This window comes from Sorex araneus, chromosome 10, assembly GCF_027595985.1.
Source record: "Sorex araneus isolate mSorAra2 chromosome 10, mSorAra2.pri, whole genome shotgun sequence".
Lineage (NCBI taxonomy): Eukaryota > Metazoa > Chordata > Mammalia > Eulipotyphla > Soricidae > Sorex > Sorex araneus.
The window spans coordinates 6,920,337-6,943,505 of NC_073311.1; the positions used below are offsets into that span (position 1 = coordinate 6,920,337).

General features: G+C 45.2%; 1 protein-coding gene across 1 annotated transcript in view; it reads left to right on the forward strand.

Moving 5' to 3' along the window:
• The window catches only part of TBC1D30 (TBC1 domain family member 30), a 50,801-nt gene that overhangs the window by 13,590 nt on the left and 14,042 nt on the right, over positions 1-23,169 (forward strand). The window contains exons 6-8 of the mRNA XM_055118222.1: positions 3,813-3,981; positions 7,612-7,780; positions 13,441-13,546. Coding sequence (XP_054974197.1) covers positions 3,813-3,981; positions 7,612-7,780; positions 13,441-13,546 — 444 coding nt within the window. The remainder of the gene's footprint in view (positions 1-3,812; positions 3,982-7,611; positions 7,781-13,440; positions 13,547-23,169) is intronic.

Genomic DNA, 23,169 nt, shown 5'->3' on the forward strand with positions numbered 1-23,169 from the left:
TTTATTAGAAATAGGTAAACCACTTTCATGGCTTTTCAGTACTTTCTTGTTTTAATTGTTTTTCTTAGTTAGTTTTTAACTATTTGTGGAAAATTTAAAGCTCCCCCAAGATTTTATGAAAGATATGGGACTGGAAAGATAGTACAGTGGGTAGCGCTCTCAGCGGACCTGGGTTCGATCTGTGGTCCCCCATATGGTTCTCCGAGCCTGCCAAGAGCAATTGATCCCTTAGTGTTGAGCCAAGAGTAAGCCCTGAGAATAGCTGAGTCTGGACCAAAAGCACAAACAAACAAACAGACAGACAAAAAAGGGAAAGGAGGAAAGAAAGAAAACTTAATTTGCAGTGGGGAGGACAATTGGCCAAACCTGGTGGTGCTCTGGTCACTTATGTCTCTGTGCTCAAGGATCTCCGTGTGGTCTGGCGGTTCAAACTGGGGCCAGCCACATGCAAGGCAAATACCTTACCCTCTGTGCAATCTCTCTGGCTCTGGTGCACACATTTTTTTTTTTTTTTGCTTTTTGGGTCACACCCAGCAATGCACAGGGGTCACTCCTGGCTCATGCACTCAGGAATCACCCCTGGCGGTGCTCAGGGGACCATATGGGATGCTGGGATTTGAACCCGGGTCGGCCGTGTGCAAGGCAAACGCCCTACCCGCTGTGCTATCACTCCAGCCCCAGGTGCACACATTTTGATAAGTGTTGTGGCATCTCATTGTGCCCCTGGCTTGAGTTTTCCTGATGGTTGGGATGTGGACCATTTTTCCATGAGCGTCCTTGCCTGTGGTACCTCCTCTTAGTTCAGATGTCTGCTCCAGTGACTGCTAAGGTGAGAACTGAATGTCTCCTCTTCCGTTCCCTGTTGCAGTTGGAATGACCAAAAGTCACACACTTGAGTGAGGAATAAATTCCCTGGGGGTCGCACATGTGCAAACTGTGGGACTCACACAGTTGATGGTGATGCTCTTTCTTGGGATGTGGTGTGCCAGAGATGGCATGCTGCCCCCTGCAGTACCGCTAGGCTTGGGCGTGGCATCCAGGGTGATGTCCAGGAATGGGCTGTAGGTACTTGACCACTGAGTTGCTCCTGGGCTCCTTTGCTCTGTTTTTAAGTAATAGTTTCTTCTTGTTGGGTTTGCTAAGTTCTCGTTATATTCTAGATGACAGTTTCTTTTCAGGTGGGTTTTGGATTCTCATCTCCAGGTCTGTATTTTACCTTCTGTTTCATTCTTGGACCACACCTGGCTGTGCTTAGGACTTAACTCCTGGTTCTGTGCTCAGGAATAACTTATGGGTAGATCTTATGGGGGACCATATGGGGTGCTGGGAATCAAGCCCAGGTCAACCACATGCAAGGCAAGTGCCTTTCCTGCTGTACTCTCTCTCTGGCCCCCGTCTCTTGTTGTTGTTTTGTGGACACACCTTGCATTGCTCAGGATTACTTCTGGGTCTGCACTCAGGGATCATTCCTGGTGGGGCTCAGGGAACCAAATGGGATACTAGAGAATAGACCCTGGTTGGTCACAGTCAAGGCAAGTGCCCTACCCACTGTACTTTCTTTCCAGCCCTGGCTCCTGTTTCCTGTCTTAATTCTCTTGACATTGTCTACAAAGGGAAGAATTAGAAGAAATTTTTAATGGACCAGCTTCTTAAATATTCCTTTTTTGGTTAGATTTTTTTATGCTACTCCTGGGGGCTGTTCTGGCTCTGTGCTGGGATCACTCCTGCTAGTGCGTGGAGGGGACCACGTGCAGTGCCAGGAATTGAACCCCAGTTGACTGCTTGCAAAGCAAGTTCCTTAACCCTGGCACTATCTCTCTGGACTCTTGGCTCTTAGGTTTTATGTCAGACTTAGAGATGTTTTTAAATTAAAAATAATTTTTTGTGTGTATGTATGTGTATGTGTGTGGATACATCTATGTGCCTAGTTAGATGTGTGAGATCACTGAGCCACATCCCTGGCCTTGAGATGCCTTTGGAGAGTGCTTGCGTCACAAAAATTGCTCGAATTGGAATTTCCCCCCATGTTTCTGCATAATTTTGAGGGAATATAATTTCTCAAATGTTTTTGGGTTGTTTTGGGGCCACACCTGGTGGTACTCAGGGCTTACTCCTGGCTCTGGATGTGGGGTAAGTCCTGGCAGTGCTTGACCCTCTGCAGTAGCAGAGGGATTGAACCAGAAGTGGCCATGTGCAAGGCCTTATAATATCTGTACTTATATCTGTACTCTCCAGCTCAAGGTTCCTTTTGATTGAAGGTTCACTGCAAGGCAGATGGTCACTTTATATTTTTGCCTTTATGATCCTATTAATCTCTTTCCCCCTCTTTAGGGAAGTGTGAGCTCTCCACTGGGGACTCCCAGAGTCTCCCATTCGGTGGCCTCCGTGTCTCCAGGCCTGCCTCCCTCATACAGGTGGAATAGGCTGATTGCTCAGCTCCCTTTCCAAGGCGAGAACACATTTGTCTGTTCAAGTCCATTATAAGAAGATTAAGGAGGCCCCTGATGCCTGTCCATCCCTTCCCCTTAATAATTGCCTCTGAGAGGCATTTTTAAGAGTGTGCTTTTATTCTTAGTTCAAACCATCACCATCACCCTTAGTAGAAATTATAAGAGGGGGAGATGGATCTTGGTGGGTTTGGAAGTGATATATATATATGTATATATATGTATATATATATATATATATTTTGGAAGTAGGGTTTTACAGTATGTTGGAAACCTGCAGGTGAGACAGCTGCTTCAACAGCATATAAGAGCAGCTATGATTTTGTTATTTTTTGGCAAAGGGTATTTCAAGCCATGCTCAGGAGCCCCTCCTGGCAGTTCTTGGCCAACCTGGGCCTGTGATTTGAGGGTCAGTCCAAGTGTGCATTGCTGCTAGGGCCCTGTGGTACCTGGGGTCACCTGGGCCACCCACATGGTCTTGAGTGGCCCCCAGGGCTGTACCTGGTGCTGGTCAGGAGACCGGGTGGTGCTGGCATGGCCACAGGCAAGGCAAGTGCCATCACCTCTGTACTGTCTCTCTGGCTCCTGTGATTATTTTTGGGTATTTAAAAATTATTTTTATATTATTACTTATTTTTTTCCCTATGGGATGATCACACCTAGCAATTCTCAGAGCTTACTCCTGGCTCTGCACTCAGGGATCTCTCCTGTTGGGGCTTGGGGGAACTTACGGTACAAATAGAAGTGTCAGAAGTAAATGAAGGCTTTGAAGCATGTCTGAGATAATTGTATGAAAGAAATTCAGACTTTTAAAAGTGCCATTGGTTTGAAAGAAATCTCCTTGCTCAAAGTGGACATGAAGCCATGCGCAGTCATTCTGATCCTTAGCCCGGGGGATGGTGAGTGGGTGCCAAGAGTGCATGGGGGTGAGGCTGGGCCTGGTGTTTCCGGAGGCTGCTCAACTCAGGGTTTCCACACCAAGGTGTAGAACTGCTGCATCAAGGAGCCAGTACTGAGGCTCCCGCTGGTGGAGCCTGTCTCTGCAGCTACTCCTCTGCCGGGGGCTGTATTATCACAGGCACTGTAGTCAGTGAACTCTGGGTTAGTGACCATCAAATCTAGAAAATTCTGCCAACGGCGAACTTTTTGCAAGGCTTAGATAATTAAGCTGGTTGCTCCCTTCCCAATGTGGACATGAGGCTTGGAAATCCAGAACATTTGGTGCTGATACATTTCAGTGCTTGGCTAACTGCATTTTAAGTCTATTTCAAGATGTTCTGGAATATATTCTATTCAGGGTATGTTTGGATACTGGCTTTTATGAAGCAATCTTGTATCTTGTTCTTTGTCACCTCCTCTCCCCAGATTATGATTTACCTTATTGATAAAGTTCTTCCTGAAAGTTACTTTGTCAATAATCTCCGGGCATTGTCTGTGGATATGGCCGTCTTCAGAGACCTCTTAAGGCTGAAACTCCCCGAATTATCTCAGCACCTGGACACTCTTCAGAGAACTGCAAACAAGGAAAGTGGAGGTAGGGATGACTCAATGCTCTTGAGAATATTTTTACTTCTTTTCTTCTTTGATTCCACTGTATGTGTAGGCTGACATCTTGAATGAAAATGCATAGTTTTAGGGTATTTCTATTTTGTGAGAGTTTGGTCCAAAAAGAACAAAAACAAACCTGAAAAAATAAACAGAAGGCTACATATTGTAGCTCTAGCTGGTCACTGGTAAGAAGTCAGCAAAGACTGGACAGAGACACAACAGGGGTTGAGACATTTGCCTTGCACATGACCAATCCCAGTTCAAATCCCTGGCACTCTCATGGTCCCCCAAGCACTGCCACGGGTCACTCTTGAGCACAGAGTTGGGACTAGCTCCTGAGCACTGCTGGGTGTGGCCCAGCGCTTTCTCCTCCCCCCCAAAAACAGTAAAGAATCTAATAATTAAATACTAGATCAGCAACTCAAATGTGATATATTGTACAGCCGATCAAGAGTGACATACTCACCGCTCTAAGCGGATAGTTAGAGTTATTTAAAACTGAGCCTCCCATGTGATTAAAAATGGGAGCCCCGGAGGTCACCGGAAAGGGGAATCTGTGTCTTCCGAGTTGCAGAGTTGCGGGAGAGAAAGGCACTCCTCCCTTGCATTAAAGTGTTTAATGCTCCCTTTATTTATTCATGCCGAGGGCATTTGAGCCTTGCTTGCGGGAGGGCAGGGCCCTAGAGAAGCCTCTTCTGGATCTCCACACTAGGAGGCCTGGGGGGTGGGGTGCTGAGCTGATTGCGTGATTCTTGTGATTCTTCCAGGGGTCTCAGAGGCTTGGGCGGGGGTGGGGGAGGTCATCAGACAGCTTTGGGCAGCTGTGGCGAGACTCACTATGCACACTTCTCAGGCTGTGCTTGGGAGACCAGAAAGAATTGTCAAAAGTCTGTTGTGTTTTCTGTCAGTGGCCTCCAAATCCTGACCTGTGTGTTTAAATTGGGCGAAAGAGGTTTTGAGGGCTTAATCCGTGCTCTGAGTGCCTGGAAAATTTCATGATACCTCGATTCTCTAAGAACTTCCTTCTAAGTAATTTGCATAATCCCCGTTTAATTGGACTCTGCATATATCTGTGCACTCTGCATCTCATAAAGCTTCCAGAGAAACCTGCTATGCCTGCCTCAGGCTTAGACATACATTACTGGCTCCATGTGGCCCCCAACATTCTGCACTTGTCACAAAGGGTGACCCGAGATTAAATCTCTGAACAAAGATACTCCATTGTTCACAGAGAAGAAAAAAGATAGTGAATGTAGGAAAGCAGACATGCTTCTGCTTATACTTAGAGAAATACATATTCTGGCTATGAGTGGGGGGAGGGAGGGTGGATAATGAGTCCAAATATCTAATTATTGTTGGAGTGATAGCACAGCGGATTGGGCTTTTGCTTTGCACGCAGCCTACCCAGGTTCAATCCGTGGCATCCCAAATGGTCCCCCGAGCACTGCCAGGAGTAATTCCGGAGTGCAGAGCCAGGAGTAACCCCTGAGCATCAATGGGTGTGACCCCCCAAACAAAATTATGTTCTCTAAATATCTAATTATTTTTGTTTCTTAAAGTACATAGTTCTGTCATGAAGGAAGTGGGACTGAGTGTAGTGATTCTGCTGAATTCAGAAACTTTAGTGAGCCATATCCCAGATCTTAAAAATTGCATGTAGTTGGTTCATAGAGATGAAACTGGGACCAAGGCGCTTGCCTTGCAGTCTTTCATCCTGGGTTAGCCCTCAGAGGCAGTGAGGGGAGCCGAGGGTTATGGACTTGCACGGGTTACTGGTGTCTGCAGTGTGCCTTTGGAGGAGGAGCATTGTCACCTGGCCACACACTCGGACATTGGGGGGGAAGTCGGGGCTCTGTTCAGTGTCCTTCAGGCTTCTTGGCAGCGTTGTGGATGGTGCTGCAAAGCTGCAAGCAGGTGCCGACACCCAGGACTTTCCGGGGTGGAGACTGGCTTTAGGTTGGGACTCTGGCTGCCATCGCCAGACAGCTGGTTGCTGGGGCACTCCCCTGGGTGACTGGCCGTGCTGCCACCCCCCTCGCCCCATTACTGTACTGTGTATAGTCCCCCAGGCACTGCCAGAGGTCCTGTGTGAGCACAGAGTCCAGAGCAGCCCCTGAGCACTGCCCAGGGTGGCTCAACCTGCTGGACTGGAGGTACTCAGTGGACTGAGTGTGCTCTTTGTATGTTGGAGGCCCGGGTTTCATCCTGGGCACCCCACAGTCTCCCGAGCACTGCCACAAGCACTGAGCTTGGAGCAGTCCCTGAGTTTTGTGGGTGTCACCCCCAAGTGCAAAACCAAAATCGATTTGCTTGAGCAGGCACCAGTAACGTCTCCATTGTGAGACTTGTTGTTACTGTTTTTGGCACATAGGATATGCCACGGGTAGCTTGCCAGGCTCTGCCGTACAGGCGGGATACTCTGGGTAGCTTGCCGGGCTCTCCGAGAGGGATGGAGAAATCAAACCTGGGTCAGCCGCGTGCAAGGCAAATACCCTACCTGCTGTGCTATCGCTCCAGTCCAAATAATAAAAAAATTTCATGTTGTTCAATCTCTCTCTCTTGTGTTTTTCTTATTTTGTTTTTGGGCTGCATATGGCAGTGCTCAGGGCTTATTTTTGTGCCCAGGGATCACTCCTGGTGGGACTGCCCACAAAGGTGCTGGGAATTGAACCCATGTCAGCTGTGTCCAAAGCAAGTGCCCTATCCACTGTACTGCATCTCCAGCCCTCCAGTGTCTTGAACATAAGTATTTTTTTATTTTGTTTTGTGACCATACCCAGCCTTGCTCAGGCCTATTCCTAGTTCTACCCTTAGGGGGTCAATACTGGTGGGACTCAGGTGCCTTTTGGAGTACTAAGTGCCAAATCCTGGTTGGCTGTATGCATCTCTCTGGCCTCTACTCTTAAGTATTTTGAGATTTTTTTTCAGTTAATTTTCTGTTATTGATTTATAACTTATTACAACTATGGTCTGAGAACTGCTTATAATTTAAGTAGACAAGGAATTTGTAACATGTAATTTTACCAGGAGTATTTGAATAAAAATGGGCTTTATGAGATTTTTAAAATCATCATTAGCTTTTGAGAGCTAACATTGTTTTGAGGTCCTGTTTTTTGGTGAGGAAAAGAACATTTTTGGCTTTCAGCACCCTCCTATCAGTAGAGGCAAATTGTTTTAGGTTAAATTTTCTGAAGTATTTAAAGAATTTGTGAAGTTCATATTTTTTTTTTTTTTTTGCTTTTTGGGTCACACCTAGCAATGATCAGGGGTTACTCCTGGCTCTGCACTCAGGAATTACACCTGGTGGTGCTCGGGGGACCATAAGGGATGCTGGGAATCAAACCCAGGTTGGCCGAGTGCAAGGCAAATCTGCTGTGCTATCTCTCCAGCCCCGAAGTCCATATTCTTGAGTTAAAAAAAAAAAGAATGAAACACACTTATGTTCTTCTAGCAAGTAGGAAAGAACAAAGGAAGAGAGAACCAGAATTTAGAGATACACAGAAGACCAGGAATGGAACGTTCGGACAGATTTGGAAATTGAAAAAGTGTGCTTTATGCCTTGCAGACCCTTGCAAACCGTCAGTTCTGAAGAAACGTGGTATCTGCTTTCTTTCAGGTGGCTACGAGCCCCCGCTGACCAACGTCTTCACGATGCAGTGGTTCCTCACACTCTTCGCCACATGCCTGCCCAACCACACTGTCCTCAAAATTTGGGATTCTGTCTTCTTTGAAGGTTCAGAAATCATCCTAAGGGTGTCGCTGGCAATCTGGGCAAAACTGGGAGAGTAAGTGACTGTTCTCCTTTGCTGCTTTCCTGTGGCTCCGAGCCCAGGCTTTACGCTGTTTTTGTACTCTGACACATAACGCCTTGAGGTTTCAGCATCAGGAAAAGAGAAGTGGTAGATGTTCAATCCTAGTAGCTGTCAGAAATCTTTAGGCCTCGTTCTGAATTCTTGTGTTGGGGCGGATGGAATCTACTTCTGTTTAGCTTTGTTCTGTTGCTGGGTCATACCACAGATGCTTAAGACCTACTCCCAATTCTGTGCTCAGGGGTCACTCCCAGTTGTAAACAGATGCCACTGGGAGACCACAGGTAGTGCTGGGGATCAAATCTGGGTCTCCTGAATGCGAAAGTAGGCATTTCTATTGAGCTCTCTTCTAGCCCATGAACCCTATTTCTTTTCTTTGTGAGAGGAGGTTTGGACATACCTTGTGACCAGGGGATACTCCTAGCTTGTGCTGGGGGATCATGTGGTGCTAGGGGTCCAGCAGGGGTTGATCACGTGCCAGACAAGCTTCTTTCCTTCTGCACTTTCTCTCTGGCCCAGAAAATCTATTTGTAAGAGAAGCTGAACCAGGGTCCGCCCTCTGTCCTCTGTGTGAGCATCTGGGCTTGGTGACTTTTAGTCAGCCCCTCACTGGATGCAGCGAGGACTTGGCTTACTGGCTCAGCTCACGATTTAACTTATTTAAGTATCTCTCTATCTTGTTCTTCCTTTAGGTCTGTGATAAAAGTCAGTGTGATCACGGTGTAAGGCGTGGTACTTGGCACATAAGCAGTAGCAGAGATGATGCTTCTTCCCTTTCTTCAAGAATTAATCCTTCAGGCAGGAGCGATATTACAGGGGTTAAGCTGCTTGCCTTGAACACGGCCAACCCTGGTTTGACCTCTGGCACTGCATGGTCTCTGCCAAGCATTATTCCTGAGCACAGAACTACAAATAAACCTTGAGCACTCCCCTGTGTAGTCTCAAATTTAAAAAATTCTTTGCAGAGATCTATTCCTATCAAAGATTATTTGTATTTTTTCCTAGTAGTAGGATTGAAAAAAATCTAGAATTTCCCCCTTTAATATTATGACTATTGCATTAAAATTCTACCTTTTAGGGTAATAGGAGAAACATTAGGATGCAATTGTTATGGGTAACTTGAGATGCAGAGAAGATTTTAGTGTTTCTTTCCTGGAGCTATAAATCACTTGTGTGGGCACTCAGAGACAGCATGTCAGAAAACTAATAAATCACTGACAGTATTTAGTTTCAAAACCCTTTTAACTAGTCTTTTTATTTATGACAAGTTGTTCCCGGGAGACTTGTAGCAGTTTTCATGTCTTACAAGTTGGATTCAGCAACACAGAACACCTGTGGGAACCCCAGCTGTGACCCCAGCACGGTCTTGTCCCCAAGTTCTGCTGCACAGCCCTGGAGCACAGAGCCAGTAGTACTCCTGAGCACTGCTGGGTGTCACCCCAAACAGATAAACAGATTCTTCCTTCCTTCCTTCCTTCCTTCCTTCCTTCCTTCCTTCCTTCCTTCCTTCCTTCCTTCCTTCCTTCCTTCCTTCCTTCTTTCCTCCTTCTCTCCCTCCTTCACTCTCTTTCTCTCCTTCCTTTCTTTCTTTCTTTCTTTCTTTCTTTCTTTCTTTCTTTCTTTCTTTCTTTCTTTCTTTCTTTCTTTCTTTCTTTCTTTCTCTCTCTTTCTTTCTCTCTTTCTTTCTCTCTTTCTTTCTCTCTTTCTCTCTTTCTTTCTCTCTTTCTTTCTTTCTTTCTTTCTTTCTTTCTTTCTTTCTTTCTTTCTTTCTTTCTTTCTTTCTTTCTTTCTTTCTTTCTTTCTCTTTCTTTTTTCTCTTTCTTAATTTTTTATTAGTGAATCACTGTGAGGTACAGTTGCAAACTTATGAACTTTCATGTTTGCATTTCAGTCATACAGTGATTGTTTACCCATCCCTCCACCAGTGCCCATTCTCCTCCACCAATGTTCCCAGTATCCCTCCCACCAGCCCCACCCCATCTCTCACCACCCCACCCTGCCTCTGCAGCAGGGCATTCCATTTTGTTCTCTCTCCTTTTGGGTGTCGTAGTTTGCAATAAAGGTATTGAGTGGCCTGCTTTCTTTCTCTCTCTCTTTCTTTCTTTCTTTCTTTCTTTCTTTCTTTCTTTCTTTCTTTCTTTCTTTCTTTCTTTCTTTCTTTCTTTCTTTCTTTCTTTCTTTCTTTCCTTCCTCCTTCCTTCCTTCCTTCCTTCCTTCCTTCCTTCCTTCCTTCCTTCCTTCCTTCCTTCCTTCCTTCCTTCCTTCCTTCCTTCCTTCCTTTCTTTCTTTCTCTTTTTGAGTCACATCTGGTGATGCTCAGGGGTTACTCCTGGCTCAGCACTAAGGAATTACTCCTGGAAATGCTTCTTGGGGAACCATATGGGATGCTAGGGATTGGCCATGGGCAAGGCAAATGCCCTACCTGCTGTACTATTGCTCCGCCCCCTGTGTTTTCTTTTAAAAGTATGATTCGAGACAGTGAATTACGATTCTATTAAAGAAGGGGTTTAATGCATACAAGCATTCCAATAGCACATCCTCCAGCAGCATGTGCTGTCTTCCACCTTTGTTTCAGTGTTGTAGATGTTTTTGTTTTCTTATTTTCTTTTCTTTGCTACATCCTCTGTGCTCAGGGCTTCCTCCTGGCTATTTGCTATTTGCTTATCTTTTCATATCCTCCCAAAGTCTGCCTGTTGCTACAGTCATATATTTCTAGCCTTGTCTGCACCCTGTAAAAGGTGAAGTCACTCCAGCTATTTGTGCATTGAGTTTTGGTGCTATGATAGGCCAGTTACCAATTAGTTTCTAGAATATGCAGAGTCAAGCAGTTTCCTATCTGTTACATTCAATTGCAGTCTTTCTTGTGTTAGTTTTCAGTTGTGGGACAGGAAGGAAAGGGGCATTTCCCATTTTATATCCTATGGCCTGTGGGGTTAGAAGTTAACTCTGATCATCCCAAGATGTTCCATTCCTGCAATAGTAATTGCTGTGCTTGCAACCCAATATTTGCGGAGTGTTTGCAGTGGATCAGGCACTGTTTTAAACATTCTAGATGTAAAATCAACTCCTTTAGTCCTCAACCCTTGTTCTATGAGGTATAGGAACTGTTGACAGTCCTCATTTCACAGGTGTGGGAACTGAGGTACAGAAGAGAAAGTTGCTCAGTTAACAGGTGGAAGTGTCTGTTTTTGTTCTCTCTCTCTCTCTCTGGAGGAGTGGTTCTAATTGGAGGACCCTAGAGGCCACTTTCTAGCTCCTTTTGGCCAATCAAGCTGGATAATTCAGTGGTCAGGCTGGAGGATGTGGTGCTGCTGGTTTCTGAGGGGCCGGGGATCACCTAGGATCACCAGGGTCTCCTGTGCTGAACTGGGGGTAGAGGCGGATCAGATTTGGAACCCAGCTTTAGAAATTTCTTTGGAAGTACTTTAGAATCTGTGCGTCTGATTGTGTGAATTGACTGATAGACAGTTTTTATTTAGGAAATATACGGGAAACCTGAATCAGACCAATAGACATTTTAAGTGTTCGACATCATTGCTCATTATAATTTGGCAGTTTTTTGAGCTCAGCAGTTGCCAGGGGCAAGTGAAGGCAGGCAAGCAATATTATCAAGTACTTACATGTTGAGTTTGGGGGCAGCTTAAACACATGATCTCACTAGAGTCTCTCCCCAACGCTGAGAAGTGTGGGGGATCGTTCCTCTGTCCTTTCATGCACAGTATTCACCTCGGGAGGTTAATTAGCCAGTGCAAGATTAGACAGGTCATGAGGAGCAGCGCTGGGGCTTCACCCTGGGTTTTTCTGTAGTCGTCCATACCAAGTTATCATTTGGGAAAAATGAGACAGAACAAAACAGCTCAGCACGTAGGCATAAGTTCCATTCGTGTTGACCTGACATGTGCCTTCTATCTGTTTCTCTGTGGGATCACTTCTTTCATCTTGCCTCTGTGACTTGGACTTTCTTCCTCTCACTCACCCCCGGGCTGCTGTGAAGTGTGTGACCATGTTCATCCTCTCGTCTTCATGGGCGTCTGTTATGTGTCTCTCCTCTGCCCCTGATGCTTTGGCTGCTCCCTCCATGCCTGACCCATAGCGTATGTCCTATGTCCTTCCACTGTGCCCTTTACTTGCCGTGTCACCTTGGATCTAAGCACATCTGCCCCCCCCCTCCTGCCTCTTCACCCCAAAGGGGCTTACCTGGAAGATGAGGCCTTTGATATCAGCTGCCAAACACTGTCACTACTACCCCCTCTTCCTCTGCCATGTACACACTCTGGTCTTGTAGATAACTAACAGTTCCCCAGGTGGGTCTGTGGTCTCTTGCCTGCCCAGATTTCGAATGTTTTTTCTTTCTTGTCAATTTGGAGAGTATTTTTTAACACACCTCTGGTATTTATCCTTCCATCACCCCCCAGGGTAAATTTCCCCATTTTAAAAAAAAATCATCTTTCCATGCGACTCTACTTTTGTAATAAATACTCTGTACTTCAGCAGTATATTTCCATGATTGTGGCAATAGGATTTGGCCAGTACTCATCCAGTTTTTCTTTTTTGAACAATATTAGCCAATCTCAAAGCACATGTCTTATGAGTAGAATTATCTTTCTATTTAATGAACACTGAAATGGTAAAATGGGGTACATAGTGGTCATTGCTTCCCCTCTGCTTTGTGCACTCCTGGAAGAAGAATTCATGTGTAACCTGCCAAGCAGGTTGCAGGGTGACAGAATTTTATGTAGAACCAGAGCCAACAATGAGTGTTATCATAGTGCTACCTACTAGCAGTGCCCCTAGAAGAACTGGAAATGTCTGCCTGTGAAGACATACTGTGGACTGATAGGAGCTGCAGATAAAGTTCAAATATCTTCTGTCTCTCACTTGGCTGGCTTCCTTTCAGTCTGTTAATGATCTCGCAGTTTGCAGATTGAGAACAACAGCTCATACAGAGGGTAGCCGTGCTTGTGGCTGACCTGGGTTCGGTACCCAGGACCCCAAATTCCCATATGGTCCCTGGAACCCACTAGGGCTGATCTCTGCATGCAGAGCCAGGAGCAAGCTCTGAGCATAGCCAGGTATGGTCCCCAAACAAAATAAGAACAGAACAGCATCTCCTCCAGAGGGATCATTGTTCTTCAGTACCCAATTCTGGGATTTCTAATTTATGGTCACTGGTGAGCATTTTAGTGCATGGACTATACTATATAGAAACAATAAAGATGCCACAGTTGGGGTGAGTCTGTGGACTGCTAGGGAAGACAAGGAATTCATCCTGTAATAAGTGATGCTAACTTGCCTTTGATGTCTTTTTATCTTCTCTCCACATATAGAAGGCAATGTTGGGAGTGTAGACCTGGAATTCGATATTTTACTTTTTCCTTTTGTTTTTTGGGCCATACCTGACTGTGCTTGGGGCTCACTCCTGGCAACCAGATGTGGTGCTAGGGTTGGCTACCTGTAAGGCAGGTGCTCTACTTAATGTACTTTTGCTCTGGCCCCAGGAATTTGATTTTTATTGCTTACTCTCTTGATTGATTTGATGGCAAACAGCAGCACAGCCCGTCAGCGGCACCTACAGCACACACCTGACGGATGGTCTGGGATTGTCTATGCAGTTCACTTCTCTGTTCTCTCTCTAGGCAGATAGAATGCTGTGAAACAGCAGATGAATTTTACAGCACAATGGGGCGCCTTTCTCAGGAGATGCTAGAGAATGACCTCCTGGAAAGCCATGAACTCATGCAGGTGAGTGGGCAGCAGAGCCCCACCCCGCCTGGGGAGCGTGGGAACAGCACGGCTGGAATAGCAGCTGTCCTGGGAAAGGAATCTGGCCAGCCTTCTGCCGTAGTGTTTCATTGACCAAGTCCACATATATTGTGATAAGAATCTAACTGTTCACAAGGGGGGGGGAGGAGGAGGAGGAGGAGGAGGGTTTGCTGTGAATTTTATTTCAGTTCTTGCTTAAGAGTCACAAGGTGTGTGGCAGAGGGATAGTTCAGCAGGTAGGGTATTTGCCTTACATGCAACCAACCCAGGTTTGATCCTCAGCATCCCATATGGTTCCCTGAGCCCATAAGAAGTGATCCCTGAGTGAAGAGCTAGAAGTAAGCCCTGAGAAATGCCAGGTGAGGTCCATCCCCCCTTCCCAAGAAAAGTCATAAGATGCAATCCAGACAGACCAAGTTTCCTGAGTTACCAAGTGCTTAGCCTGAATCTGATTCTTGGCCTTCTTAAACGGATGCCTGAAGAACGAAGGAATTATCTGGGGAAGGAGTTACTGAAGCTACAAAGGAGCATATCCTAATTGGCATTCAATTTGTTTGTCTTGCCTATATTATCAAGTCATGTTTATCATCCATTTCAATATGAAACGTTTTAAGAGTGGAGGTGTTTCCTGGCATGTATCATATTTGTAAGGTATTAAAATCAACAGTGGCTATAAAGCAGGCAGTAGTCTTTTTAACACTTTACCTTTTTGGTTCTCAACATGAGATTATAATCCTCCCTGTCTCTGCCCCATGCTTCCATCGGCTTATTCTTTCTCTTTCTCTTACCAAAGGTGGAGTTTATGCAGAGTTGTTCTTCTTCAGTGTCTTCTTTCTCTCTAATTCATCTCTCCTTTCTCTGGGTTTCAATCTCATGTTTGATTTCATCCCTCCAGTCATTTTGTTGCTAGTTCTTGGTCTAATAGGTTAGAAAAAGAAAATACTCAACATCCTGATTTGGGACTTAGAAAAGAAAAACTCACTTTTTTTTTGCTTCTTTTCTAACAGGTCCCTTCTCAGAATCTCCCGTTGTTAGCCAGCAGCTACTGACTCATCATTGAGATTTATTGACTAACCAATCAAATGTCTCAGAATGTTGGTTTTAAAATCTGCGCTTTGGTTTGCACTGTCCTCTCCTGCCTGACCCTGACATCTGCGTTCCAAACCCAACTCTTCTCCTGGGCTCTCGTCTTTTTACTCATTTCACTTTCTGGGTGGGATATGCGATTCATTTAGCTTCACTCTGAGAGCCAGATTCATGAGTGATATTTTTCAAAGATTAAGTCCTTTTACATGCTAAAGAATAGTTTGATTCAAATGCCCAAAGCATCGTGAAATTTCACTTAAAATTTCAGTGGTTACTCATTGCCTATAAGACAAAGCTGTCTTTCTCAGCTGATCTTTCTGAGCTCATCTGCCATTAACCTCTCTCCCCACATTGTTTCTATTCTTCATTTTCATATTCTTGACCTCTTCTGATCAAGTCAGATATCTCCCATGCTCCCAGAAAGGATGGAACATGTCTCTGCTCTCTTGGTATATGTTGGTATACTTTGCTCTCTTTGATCAGTTTTTTCCTTCCATATCTTTAGGTTTTGTTACCATAGCCACGTGCAAGGCTAGCACCTTACCCTCTGTATTATCTCTCCAGCCCCATTTTTTAAAAATGTATTTTTTTTCTAGATAATGTTGGCTTATAAGAATGTGAATGTTTTAGGGGCACTGTGTTACCGAAGAAGCCTACCACTGAAATGCTAATATTCTTCTACTATAGTCTGCAGGACCCCTCCACACTTTCATATTATTCTTTCCTACTCTCCATACTAACCTTAGTTCTGTGGGCAGAATCTAAGAGTGTGTTTCCATTGCATGTTGACCTCCCTCCCTCCCTCCCTCCCTCCCTCCAACCCTCCCTCCCTCCCTTCCTTCCTTCCTTCCTTCCTTCCTTCCTTCCTTCCTTCCTTCCTTCCTTCCTTCCTTCCTTCCTTCCTTCCTTCCTTCCTTCCTTCCTTCCTTTTCTTGTCAGTTAATTTTACTCTTTTCCACTTATTAATTTGACTTAAAACATTTTTATAATTGTACGATATGATTGTTTTATACTTGTAATGATGCTACTCCCCCAAATTGCCAGGATTTCTTCATCATTATCCCAACATCCCCCTTCACTCCCCACCACACCCCAGAACACCCAAATCACTGTTTTTCATTCAATTGACTGCATCTGGGGGTTGTTTTCATTGAGGATTTTCTAATCCCTTGCTTTGTTTCTTTACTCTCTGCAAAATGAGTGAGATCATCTGGTGTTTGTCTTTTTTCTTTCTGACTCACTTCACTTAGCATGCCTTCTTTCAGTTCCATCCAAGTTGCAGCAAACAGCAGGATTTCCACCTTTCTCACAGCTAAGTCATATTACATTACGTATATATGCCACAGTTTCTCTATTCATTCATTTGTTGTGGGTATTTGGAATGTTTCCAGATCTAGTCTATTATAAACTATGATGCAGTGTACTTAGATGTACATATGTTTTTTCAGATTAATGTTTTTTGTTTCTAGAAGAATTTTTAATGGAGCCTATAGGGTTTTCTATGTAGAGTATCATGTAATCTTCAAATAGTGATAGTTTGACTTCTTCTCTACCAACTTAAGTTCCTTTGATTTCTCTTTCTTGCCTAATTGCTGTGGTAAGGACTTCCAGTATGGTGTTGAATGGTAGCAGTGAAGCATGGACATCCTTGTCTTATGCCTGGAGTTATGTAAAGGAAAGACTTTACAGTTTTTCCCTATTAAAAATGATGTCACCTATGTGTTTACTGTACAGGGTCTTTGTAATATTGAGCTAAGTTCCTTCAGTCCCATTTTGCTAAGGGTTTTCACTAATAATGGGTGTTGGATTTGTCTAATACTTCCCTGCATCTAAGGACATGAGTTGAATCATCTCCTCTGGTATTTATTTTCTCCTGACGACTCCCTCCAGTTCTGTATATGTTGTAGCAAAAGACAGGAGTTGGTCTTTTCTAAGAGTTTTCTAAGAGTTTGTTTTCATTACATGTTCCCTCCCTGCCTCCCTCCCTTTCTTCCTTCCTCCCCTCACTTTCCCCATCTCTTCCCCTCACTGGCCCTCCCTTCCCTCTGCTGAGTGCTGTTCTATTATATGCATGTGCCACATCTTCTCTGTGCACTCATCTCTTGCTGGGCACTTGGACTATTTCCAGGGAATATCAGTGTGTGCACATCTTTCAAATCAGTTTTTGTGTTCCAGAAGAGAGACTGTTGGATCATAGAGTAGGTTAATTTTGAATCTATTGAGAAACTTCCACATTTTTTTATAGAGGTTGAAGCAGTTTACATTCCCACCCACAGCAGATGAAGATTCTTTCTTTACTGCTTCCCTGGTTGTTTCTGCCCTTCTTAATTTGTCACTGTCACTATCACTGTCACCCCATTGCTCATCGATTTGCTCGAGTGGGCACCAGTAACATCTCCATTGTAAGACTCGTTGTTACTGTTTTTGACATATCAAATACGCCAGGGGTAGCTTGCCAGGCTCTGCCGTGTAGGCGAGATACTCTTGGTAGCTTGCCGGGATCTCCAAGGGGGGCAGAGGAATCGAACCCAGGTTGGCTGTGTGCAAGGCAAACGCCCTACCACTGTGCTATAACTCCAGCCCTTCTTAATACAGGCCTTTTTCACAAGTGTGAGGTTCTTTCCACCTCTTTTGCACATCTGTTGCATTCTCAGTGCAAGACTGTGTCTTATTTCCTCAGTGATCTTTAAGTTTTCTTAAGGTCAGGGACTACAGTTTGCTTTAAATGTTAGCATTTTTCTTTTTTACTAGTCAGTACACATATTAATTCATTAAGCAAATATCTCCTGATATTTGCAAATAGTTTTTGAGTGAGGGAAAAGTGGGGGAGGGGAACAAAGGCAGCTCACAATCTTCTGCCTTATGAAGAGCAGAAGAGGGCCAGAGAGATGGTAGAGAGGCAAAGCACTTACCTAGCACATGGCCAGCTCTGGTTTGGCCCTGGCACTGTATGTGGTCACCAAAGCACGACTGGGGATGATCCTGGAGTCAGTCCCAAGCACCACCAGGTCCAAAACTTTAAAAATGAAGTGGGATGGAGGAAGAGGGAGGAGAGAAGGGACTGGGAAGCTGGGTTAGAGGCTGGAGTTCCCACCTTGCATGCTTTGAAGTTCAGTTCCCAGCATTGCATTCTTCCCCCGCCTGACCCCCACTTCCCTGCATCAGCATCACGGACTCTAGCCCTGGGCGCCCCTGCACTGTTTAACCTGGGCAGTGCCCCCGTGGCTGCAACAAGCATGTCAGGCCACTCCGACCAGGCTGAGTATTGCTGGGAGGGGGTGATGCTGTGTAGGAGCCTCCCACCCCCCCAAATGCAGAAAAGCTTAGGGTTCAGGAAGATAAGTTTGCTGTCAGGGGGCTTCACTGGAGGTGCACTTGGTTCTAGTCCTCATCTTTCCAAAGGCGTGTCCCACCAGTGCGCTACTGGGATCTACCGCACAGTCACAACCCTGCCCCCACCCAGCCCCAGGCATTGGGCTTGTGCTGCTCTGGCCCTAGTCTCCAGGATCGCATGCCCACCCTCCTGGGCTCCGCTTAGTCTCCTCGCCCTCGTTCCCACCAGCCTGTTATCTCAGCCCTTTGTGGCGCTGCCGCCTCCACATGCCTTCATGACTTAGATTTCCAGCATTGATTCAATGTGCATTGCGGATTCTGTTCTGCTGCTTGGCATTTTTTTGACTACTTCCTCATATTTCTCTAATGAAGACCAATGAAGACTAATGCTCTACCCTTTCCTTCCAATCCCCTCCCCGCTCTGTATCTCCATGATGCTGAAAGTAAGTTCTCAATGAATGCACAGAATTATAGACTTGAAACAATGATTTCCAAACTATATTCCAAAGTGCAGTATTTGGAAACAGGTAGTTCTGAGGGAAATAGCCTTTAAACGTTCCTTAGAAAAAGACTGACTTAAAGGACTTTAAAGATCAGTTAACCTGTTCTGCCATTTGCAAGATGAAACTGAGAGCGAGCATCTGGCTGGTTTCTTAGGTGACCTTTTTTCTTTTTCTTTTTTGTAATCTATTCACCATGAGATACAGTTTCAAAGCTTTCATGATTGAGTTTCAGTCATACAATGATTGAACAACCATCCCTCCATGAATGTGCATTTTCTACCACCTACATCCCCAGTATGTCTCCCACCACACCCACTGGACCCCACCCCCTGCCTCTGTGGCAGGCACTTTCTTTCTTACTCTCTACTTTTGGGCATTATGGTTTGCAGTACAGATACTGAGAGGCCATCCTGTTTGGTCCTTTGTCTACTTTCAGCACACATCTCCCATCCCAAGCGATCCTTCCAACCATCATTAACTTAGTGGTCTCTTCTCCATCCCAACTGCCTTCTTCCCCAACACATGAGGCAGGCTTCTAAACCATGGAGAAATGCTCTTAGCCCTTTGTCTCTACTGTCCTTGGGTGTTAGTCTCTTATTATATTATTTTATATTCCACAAATGAGTGCAGTCATTTTATGTACCTCTCTTTCTGACTCATTTCATTTAGCATGAAACAATCCATGTCCATCCACTTATAGCAAATTTCATGACTTCATCTTTCCTAACAGCTGCTTAGTATTCCATTACATGGATATACCAAGGTTTCATTAACCAATTGCCTGTTCTCAGGAACTTGGGTTGGTTCCAAGTTTTGGCTATTGTGAACAATGCTGCAATGAACATACAGGTGCAGATGTCATTTCTGTTTTTTTTTTTTTTTTTTGCACCTCGGATATATTCCCAGAAGTGGTATTGCTGGGTCATATGGAAGCTCAATTTCTAGTTTTTTGAAGAATGTCCATTTGTTTTCCAAAAGAGCCCGGACCAGTCAGTATTCTAGCCAATGGGTGAGAGTCCTTTTCTACTCTATCCATGCCAGCACTGGTTGTTCTTGTTCTTGTTCTTTTTTATATGTACCGGTCTCTTTGGTGTAAGTTGATATCTTATTGTTGTTTTGATTTGCATCTCCCTGATGATTAGTGATGTAGAGCATTTTTCTACCCAGCTAGACTCTTATTCATACTTGAAGGAACAATATACAGCTTCACAGACAAACAACAACTCAGGAACTTCATAGACTCTTAGGTGATCTTGATACAAAACTAAGACCCAGACCCAAGCCTTCAACTGCTAGCATAGTGCTTTTTCGAGATGCACTACTTTACCTTATAGGGCCTGGCATCCTCTTTAGAAGAATAATGTGAACAATAAGGGATTCTGTTTTATGTCAAGTTTAAGCAGTGTCAGAAGAGTAAGGATAGTTAGGGTTGGAGATGCAGCTCAAGTGGTCGAGAGCTTGCCTTGTATGCACGATGCCCTGACTCCATCCAGTGCCTTGTGTACCACTGGATGTTACCTAGATGCTCCCTAGCACTTTGGAGAGTGGCTTCAGGCTCCCCTAAACCATCAGGTGTGTCACCCTCCCCTTCACCCCTACCCAGAAGAAGTATGTTGATTATAGACCATCTTTGTCTTAATGGAATTTCACTTGGAGTTAGGAGGAAAGAGAACCGCCCCCCACCCCAGCATACCCCTATTAAGAAAATCAAAGTGCAGGCTGAGGATTGATGGATTAAATTCCAGTTTAGTAGCATTTCTCCCACAGAGAAGAACATCTGGGTGAAGATGTTCTAATTTTTGCCCAACTGATGTTTCCATGTTTCTTGTAAAGAAAATGGAGAAAAAAGTTTTCAGCAGGGCTTTGACATAAGTGTTTAGTTAAGCGTGTCTTGGTCATTTGTATAGAAAATTGGCTTGTTGGATTTCCTTGTTATTATAGAGTGTTAAGGGAGAGAAATGGGTGAATGCTATGTTAGGCCCCATCTCTACTGTATTTAGTCCTAAAAATATTAATTTGATGGCCGCAATCCAATGATCGAACTGTAAACCTGTCAGCAGTGGCAAGTGGCTGCAGATGATAAATGCGGACTGCACTTGTCTTTATGAGCCAAAGAGATGAAAGGAATCTCCCAGTGTGGACTCCTCTGATTTTTTTTTTCAGTTCTGTGTGACAGACAAAATTATCTACTGGGATTTTCCCCCCATAAATCACATCACTCTTTATTAGTAATGGCTGTTTAAAAAATGATAGTACTAGAAAAGGGGATTGGGGAATGCCAGTGGAAGAATGTGTGTGGATTTCAGTCAGAGTCGACAGCCGCCATGTGTTCTTTGAGGCAGTAGAGAATGTTGGAGAAACCCATTTCCAAATTGTTGGCAGTGGTTCATCATCACTGTGGTTGGGGCTCACAGAGTGCCCGACATTTCCCTTGGGTTGTTTACCCTTTTCTATTCATGATAGGGTGGTGATTGTGAGGGTGTGGCTGCTTGTTCAGTAGGAGAGCAATGAGTATTAAACATGGAGGCTGTGGGGCCAGAGAGATAGTACAGTGTGTACTATCTTGCATGTGGCTCACCCAGGTTTGATCCCCAGTAGCACACATCCCCTAAGCCCAGCAGAAGTAAACCCTGAGCACTGAGCCAGGAGTAAACCCTGAACATAGTTGACTGTGTCCCCCCCCCCGCCCCCCTGCAGACAGACCCAAAAACAGAAGCTGTCAGCTCTGTGGAGCACTGGATGCCATTACTGGGATGTCTCAACTGTGTCTATTCCACCCTTGTTGGACATGCCATAGTACCGTGGTCTTCAGTCATGGGCCATGGCCACTGTTGGTCCACTGACATAGAAAGGTTAAAAACTGCTGGTCCGTGCCTTAGCTATAACTCCTGACCCACTGGAGTGTAGGACAGGTGCTGGCCCACAGGTGCAGGAGAGCTAAAGAGCACTGATCTAGAATAGATTTTCCCCATAATGGTGATTACCCCAGCCCAGAGCACTGGGCCATTCAGCGGGGGCAGTAATAGCCTCCTGCCCAATTGGGGATTGCTTCTAGTTTGTTTGCTTAAAGAAGGTAGAGTTGGGGGAGAAGGTGCTTTTTCTGAAAGGCTCTAGAAACGGAATGCCGGGCATGTTGGCCCGTGCTCTGATGCCTTATTTAGCGTGTCATGGTCTGGTGATGCTCCAAGAGCTGGTGGTGCTCTTCTGAGCTCCTGCTGGGGGCGCTGCACTCTAGGTGCTAAGCACAGGGTTCCGCACCTCTCTGTTCCCCTCAGTAGGGCATAGGGGGGCAGAATTCTGAAATGGCAGTAAGGGCAGCTTCTTGGGTCATGGGCTGTTGTTACCTCTGGAGCATGAAAGAACCTGGGCGTTCACGCAGAGCATGTTAGTAATATGTTCTGTGGAATTTTGTGAAGCATTTAGAGCATGCAGAACATACTGAAAATAATATATCAAACTAGATCCACATTCCCACCATCCAGTTTAAGAAATAAGGCAGTAACAACACAGTAAGCACCCTCGTTATCACTCCCTGGGCTCTGAACACCCCCGTCTTCTCCTCCCCTCCTAGAGGCAATCCACTTTTCAGATGTGATAAAAGAGGCCCAGAGATGTTGGGAACCAGCCAAATTTCACACTCCTCAGTTGCTCTTTCCTTCTGCAGGGAACTTCAGGGAACAGTTCTCCTTTTAGTCGATTGCATCTATCACCTCCCAGCCTTTCCTGCATAATCAGGCATCATCAGCTTTGAACACTGCACGGTTCGGGGCACCAGCCCCTGTGCTGCCATACAGTTCATGAAGATCCACCCAGAACTCTTTTTCTGATGTGGTGGTGGGGCTCCCAGGCCATCCCAAGGGACTCTAGGGCCACTCTCGGCCAGACTTAGATAACTGACCAGATAGTTCAGCGTTCACACCAGTGGTGAGACACTGCTCCAGGTCAGTGGTGTGTGTGCTATCAGGAATTGAACTCGGGGCTTCACGCATGCCAGGTATACATTCCTGCCCTTTGAACTGTCTCCCCATTTCCACACAGAACTTTTGGATTCTCAAAAACATGACAGTTTCCCCTTGGCATCTGGGATATGCGTTTCAGTCCCCCTCTTGGACATAAAAATCTGTGGCTGTTTTTTGTGCTCTTTGTGATCTGCCATTCCTATCTGTGGGTTTCAGCCCTGAGTATCCTGACATCTCTGGTTGGTTGAGTTTGTGATTGTGGGATTTGAGGGTATGTAAGTGGATTCATGCAGTTCAAATGGGGGTTGCTGAAGGGTCCACTGACTTGGACTATGAGATGTCAGACCATCCCTGTTAGTTGTGGACCTTCATTTCATAAGCAATGGCAGTTGAAGAGAAGGCATTTGAGCCAACTCTTGCTTGTTTGGAGTCTTGGCAATTTGTGGTGAGAAATAAGGGGAACCCATGAAGTTTAGGGTCAGCTGTATCCAGAGGCTGTTCAGAAAAAGAAATCACAGTGGGCACAGAGCACCAGGAAGTGAAATTGCCATGCAGTAAGGCCCTTTCCCACCAAGCTATAAGTCCTCCATGTGCCCTGCAAGCATTAGCCACTCCGGAGTCGGAAGAGAAGAGGCCTGGAACGAACAAATCCTGCTTCTGGAGAGATGTCATCAGGATATTTGGACAGCTTTCATCTCTCAGACCTGGGGAGATGGAAGTT